The sequence below is a fragment of the Limulus polyphemus genome, unplaced genomic scaffold (assembly GCF_000517525.1).
Source record: "Limulus polyphemus unplaced genomic scaffold, Limulus_polyphemus-2.1.2 Scaffold8482, whole genome shotgun sequence".
Taxonomy (NCBI): Eukaryota; Metazoa; Arthropoda; class Merostomata; order Xiphosura; family Limulidae; genus Limulus; species Limulus polyphemus.
In genome coordinates, this window is record NW_013674092.1 from 26,175 (window position 1) to 32,470 (window position 6,296).

At 33.1% G+C, this 6,296-nt stretch overlaps 1 protein-coding gene and 1 long non-coding RNA gene across 3 annotated transcripts in view; one reads left to right on the forward strand and one right to left on the reverse strand.

Annotated features, from left to right (window-relative positions):
• LOC106475377 overlaps positions 1 to 2,901 on the forward strand; it is a 20,605-nt gene extending 17,704 nt beyond the window's left edge. Inside the window, exon 3 of the long non-coding RNA XR_001291812.2 lies at positions 2,789 to 2,901. This is a non-coding gene — a long non-coding RNA (uncharacterized LOC106475377). The remainder of the gene's footprint in view (positions 1 to 2,788) is intronic.
• The window catches only part of LOC106475376 (ER membrane protein complex subunit 8-like), a 17,342-nt gene extending 11,589 nt beyond the window's left edge, over positions 1 to 5,753 (reverse strand). For both annotated transcript variants that reach the window (XR_002608850.1, XM_022379498.1), the window contains exons 1-2: positions 5,549 to 5,753; positions 4,725 to 4,907 (exon numbers count right to left, since the gene is read on the reverse strand). Coding sequence is in view for 1 of the 2 variants with exons in the window: in XM_022379498.1 (XP_022235206.1) it covers positions 4,725 to 4,907; positions 5,549 to 5,671 (306 nt within the window). In the remaining variant the exon portion in view is untranslated. The remainder of the gene's footprint in view (positions 1 to 4,724; positions 4,908 to 5,548) is intronic.
• Positions 5,754 to 6,296: the final 543 nt, after the last annotated feature.

Below are 6,296 nucleotides of genomic sequence, written 5' to 3' on the forward strand. Positions count from 1 at the left end.
GTTCCGCCACAATTGGTTTCTTGGTATTGTTAGGCGACACTGGGCAGCTGGTACATAATTGAATAGAGTTGTTTAAACATTAGTTTAACAACAAGTAAAATCAAATACCTATAGAATGATAGGTTTCTTTTTTGTGAGTGTAAAACACTTAATAAACAACATTTCGATATCTCACTACTATAAAGACTTGGTTTGGTCTGATATTTCATTGGTGGTAGTGTTCACGGTCACTGATGAGGAGTGGAATTCTCCGAAACTTGTTTGGCTCACAGTCGGGTTTTCTTCACCAATTAGTCAAGGAACTTACTAGGAACAATGCTATTTTAGATTTATTGTTAACTTCTAACACAGAAATGGTTGAACATCTGGGCGCAAGTGATAGTCGCTCCATTAGGTTGGATGTTTTGCTGCATTAGGAGTTTAGAAGTAATGATATTTTGTTTATAAATTTTGAAGGGATGCCACAAGAATTATCTGTTGTGAATTGGGTTGCTGAATTATTTGGAGACACTGATCAGATGTGGAAAATTTAAATATTCAAGGTAAACATATTCCTTATAGAAAGAAAAGGGTAGCTGCAAGTAAAAAAAAAAACAAGTTGGCTCACAAAGAGTTTAAGAGATAAAATTAAAGAAAAGTATCACAAATGTAAGAAATTTAAACTAACAGGTATGAGGAAAGATTTAGAAAGTTGGTGAAACAAGAAATTAGGACATCAAAAAGGATGTATGAAAACAAGGTTGGCTGAAAATGTAAAAATTAACAGTAAGGACTTCTTTAAATACATTAAGGGTAAACAAAATGTTAGAATGGGGGTAGGACCCTTGAGCGATGATAAAGGAAGGCTAATATCTGATGATTATTAAATTTTACTTTTTTCTTTGGTTTTTTCCAACGAAAATTTGAGCAGTATTCCACACCTTGAACAGTTGAGATATGGAAATGAGATCAAAAAAGATGACTGCATTCATTCTGAACTGGTTAAGAAAAATTTGGGAAGTTTAAAAAATGATAATGTTCCTGGGCCAGATAATATTTCCCCAAGGGTTTTGAATGAGGTTAAAGATTGGATATGTGAGCCACTTGCTACTATTGTTTGTCAGTCCTTAAATAGTGGGCAGGTACCAGAGGATTGGAAGTTAGCTAATGTAACTCCTCTTTTCAAGGGAGGTGATAAAAATTGGCCCAGTAATTATAGACCCATTAGTCTTACATCAGTTGTGGGTAAAAGTTTGGAAAGTCATTTAACAAAGTTTAGAATGTTATTGGATAGTCAACATGGTTTTACTGAGAAAAAATATTGCCTTACAAATTTTTGACACAATGAACAAGTTACTGCTAACATAGATGATGATGTATATGGATTTTCAGAAGGCCTTTGATAACATGCCATATATAAGGCTTGTAAAAAATATCTATGTGTGTGGTGCACAAGTTAGCAAATTGGATAGAAGAATAGCTGGATGGAAGAAAGCAGAAGGTTGTCACAAATGGAGTTCAGTCAAACTGGATTAATGTCACAAGTGGGGTACCTCAGGACTCAGTCTTAGGACCTTTGCTCTTCTTGATTTACATCAATGACATAGATGACGGAATAGTCAATAATTTACTTAAAATTGCAGGTGATATTAAGATCTTGGGTGTTGCTGGCTGTGAAGTGGATGCTGCTGATTTACAAAAGGATTTAGATCATTTAGTGAGTTGGGCAAATAAACGGCAGATGGGTTTTAATTTTAATAAATTAGTGTAAGTGGTTAAAACAGGTGGTACTTTTAAAATGGAAGTTCAAAAAAAAAAAGTTCGATAACACATACAGAACCCCATCACGCTGTGGAAAGACTTAAAACCTTTGAGTGATCTTTCTTCAGTTAATAAGAGCTCTAACCAGGATTACTTCCATAAAAAACAATTTGGTTTGACTATATATAAAGTTTGACAGTCAAACAAAAGATTTAGTTTGGATACATAGTAACTGTAGTTAGTTTTTTCGACATAATTAATTCTTAAAAATACTTTGCCAGATTGTATGGTGTTATTAGCTCAAACAAAAAGAAAAGTTTTATTATAAAACAAAGATTTAATTATTGTGCAGACTTCACTCAAACACAAGTATTTGTTTTTATTGTTACCAGTAACACAAACTACAGATCTTGTGTGGTGTTTTGTTGTTGCATTTCTCATCAATACAAATCAGCTCTAATTATTTTTTACATATATAAACTACATGATAGAGATCTTTTGAGATGCTCTGTGATTAGGCTTAGTATCCGTACATGATAGAGATCTTTTGAGATGCTCTGTGATTAGGCTTAGTATCCGTAGATGACAAGTGATAATGAGATATAGATCAATTCCAATAGAATCTTGTGTGCTATGACAGTATTCCTCATTTACATGACAGCACTTATCAAGAGAGAAAAAAATGTGCTTATTTTAGTTGACATAAATATACTGCAGGACAGAAATATTACTTGGTTTCATATACGAACAGTACTTACACGTTCATTACAAACAATCACGGAACGCTGACAAGTTAATGCTTAGTTAAAATTGTTTGTTGGACAGCTAGTTAACACCACCCACCATCAACTCTTGTCAGGCCAGATATTGGGATTTGGACGTCACTCTTAAACTGCACTCAACACCTCAACGTACAGAGTAATTGTTTGTTTTAGTAGTAACATGATGTAAACTATGGAACCTCAGCTCTGCATGTTAGCAACAGGATCTCACTCAACCAATTCTGATTTAAGATACACCTCTGTCTATCATAACAAAGTTGCAGCAGTGGCCTAGTGCACATATTGAACCAAAGGTAGAAGAGCGCTGCAACTTTGTTGTTAGTGGCCTAGTGCACATATTGAACCAAAGGTAGAAGAGCAACAACAAAGTTGCAGCTCTACCTTTAGTTCAATATGTGCACTAGGCCACTAGAGCAACAACAGAACCTTATCAACTTGTGATCAAAACAAGCTACCAACACAAATCATAACTATTAAACTAAATATACTGTTCTTACACCCTTATTTATAAAGATTGGAATGCATAGTTTCATCAACTGATAATTTTTCACACGGTTCGACCAGTTTTGGAGATTTAAATTAGTCCTCAGTCCACATACTAAGCTAACAATACAAGATAATCTTTATAATAAAAGTATACAAATTAACAATAAACATATGAAACCTGCTAATCAACACTGTTAATGAAAGTAACATTAAATAAAAAATCAAATATACTTTACTTATTCTATGTCACGTGTCTGAAGCTCACGGAAAACAAGTCTGCTTTTATAAATCTCGCTAACTAATAAGACTCCTTGAATAAAACTGGTATGACATTATCTTCCCCACAAATAATACTAAAACTGTTCTTGTTTTCAATCAATAAGGGTTGCTTTTAGGTTCTTTGAAATAAAAAAAAAAAATTGACATTTACTCCTGCCTATGATCAATATCAAAAATATTGCTTTTTTTTAACGGGTGTTAATCGGCATCCTAGAAGACATTCATGTAATACCCGAGTTTTCTCTTTAAAACTACATTTAATTACCAACTATCACAATTGTATAAACACATAACGAACAGATCTTCAGTCATATAAAATATGACACCACCAGGGGAAGCAGTTTAAACAGACTGTTTGTTATTAAGCAAAACGTTACACAATGGGCTATCTACCTTGGGTATTAAAACCCATGTTTTTAACAGACTTACCATTGAACCAACGAGGGGCTACATAACAGGAGTCGTTTAATCACATTTTACAAGTCAACTTGTCTTACTTTACCGATTCAATTCAGAATTGAACCAACGAGGGGCTACCTAACAGGAGTCGTTTAATCACATTTTACAAGTCAACTTGTCTTACTTTACCGATTCAATTCAGAAGTAGTTATAAAACTGCTAATTTTGACAAGTTTGTACTTGCTATAAAAACCAACGAGACTTTATTTCGGAAAAATCTGTATCACCATGCTATACACGAATAAAATCACGGACTTCCTTCATGTGTCGAGTCTCAGTTAAAACAAAACACAATATTGAATTTATGTTGTGTAATAAACAAAGACAGTTACTGGTTACTGACTGTTACATTAGGAATACTGGAAAACATCTGACATACAAACAACTGTAAGATTTTTCAATCTTAACATGAATGTTTCATTACTATATATCAGTCTGCTATTAACACATTTTAAACAATTTTAATAGCAAAATAAAAAAGCTGTGATGTGTCTTTGTATATTCTTTATCAATGCCAGCATGTTTTTGTGGTATGTATATATACGTTAATGCTTTCTACTGCTGTCCCTCATTTTAAACTACTGACCAGTGGATCAACAGCAACCTCACTAAGGGACTGTCCGTTTATAACTTATGACAACTTAAAGTGCAGGGAATATTTTGTGGTCTCACACGAATTCAAACCTGGATCTCTATCACAGAGCCAAACTGTGTCCACTAGCAAATAACATTTTTTAAACTATGTTCTACAGTATTAATGAATATAATTCAGTTGTTCGATATATTACAACTTATTACAAATTATACAAAAAATAAATAACACTACCCACATCAAATAAATTATTCAGGAAACACCGAAATGTGACTACACAAGAATGAAAGAAATTATAAGTCACTGGTATCAATTCACTGTCCTAAGGTACCTTTTGACAGAGAGTTCTGGAGTAATGTATTATATTGATTAATGAAGCCAAGTACCACTTTCTGGGTAGGACGGAAATCTGTTTCAGCTTTTTTTGTTGCAATGAATTCCTTCATAGCAAAATTATTCTGTTCTTGGTGTTGCCAACGCCGCTCCAAGTTGTTGAGTTGAGTGAATGTCTCGTTCTCGTTCAGCTTACTTTTAAGTTCTTCGTACTGACTGGTAGCCTCCGACACGACCTAAAAACCAGAAATAGGAACTTTTTTTTTCGAAGTCTGTTTTCTATTCATCTCTCTCTAAAACTGTAGCCTACTTAAATTGTTTAACTTAAATGTACAACTTCTATTGCAGTGAAGACAAAACTTTTTGAACAAATGTTTAAAAGAGTTTCATTGATTGCTTTCCTACTCCTGATAATCAAATAAATTCATCAGATGGCTAGATCCAATGTTTGTTTCTTTCAGAATCTTCTTAGAGCTGCACAAATGGCTATTTGTGGATAATTTTGAACAAACAGACTTGAAAGAAGGCAGCTAATTAACTCCACCTGGTAAAAATTCTTGTCTTAACTTATAAAACTTTTGAAAGAAATTAAGTAATCTTATTATTAAAAAAAAACCCTTTTGTTATCACTCAATTTGTTTTTATGTAGAAGTGAATAAGTAAATATTTAGATAAAGTAACTGTAATTAATATAAACAAGTCATTCATTTAAATATAGATGGCTAGAATGTTGGAAGACATTTTGATCGAGCAGAAGAGGTGAAGAAGCTTAAAATCGTAACTCTTACAGTCTGTGATGTTCTAAGGCACATGATAAATATTGTATTTAGTTTTCAAACTTGTAATTACTCTTCAACTAAAAATAATTATTCCTCACTTTCTTTATAGCATCCCTCTTTGCGTGAAGATGTTTCTCCTCTTCAATCATTCGCTGCCGTCTGTCTTCGGCAGTTAGCTTCAACTGATCCAGGTTACTATAAGTTACCATTTCGTCTTCCATGGTTTTAATCTTTTCTCTGAGTGTTTCAAGTTCTTGTTGAACCTTGGACTCCAATTGTTCAATCTACAAACATCGGTTCACTTATTACTAAGCACGGTAATTAATGACTAATATGTACGGACGGGTTCAATATATTACTCAAATACTTACTAAAGTTCAGTTGTAGCCTTATTTGAGCACCTAATTGTCATTACCGAGTGTTCCACGGCTTGTATAACAGTAAAACTATTCTGTTCTTATACCACACGTATTTTTGTGGGGAAATAATACAAGTTACGTTGGCCTAGAGCTCTGGGGTACTTTTACCATCCTGGAGGAATCAATCGAACTTTACTTTATATCGAAATATATTACAAGTAACTTACAGAATGGGATAAATACAGAAATATATTACAAGTAACTTACAGAATGGGATAAATACAGAAATATATTACAAGTAACTTACAGAATGGAATAAATATAGAAATATATTACAAGTAACTTACAGAATGGGATAAATACAGAAATATATTACAAGTAACATACAGAATGGGATAAATACAGAAATATGTTACAAGTAACTTACAGAATGGGATAAATACAGAAATATGTTACAAGTAACTTACAGAATGGGATAAATACAGAA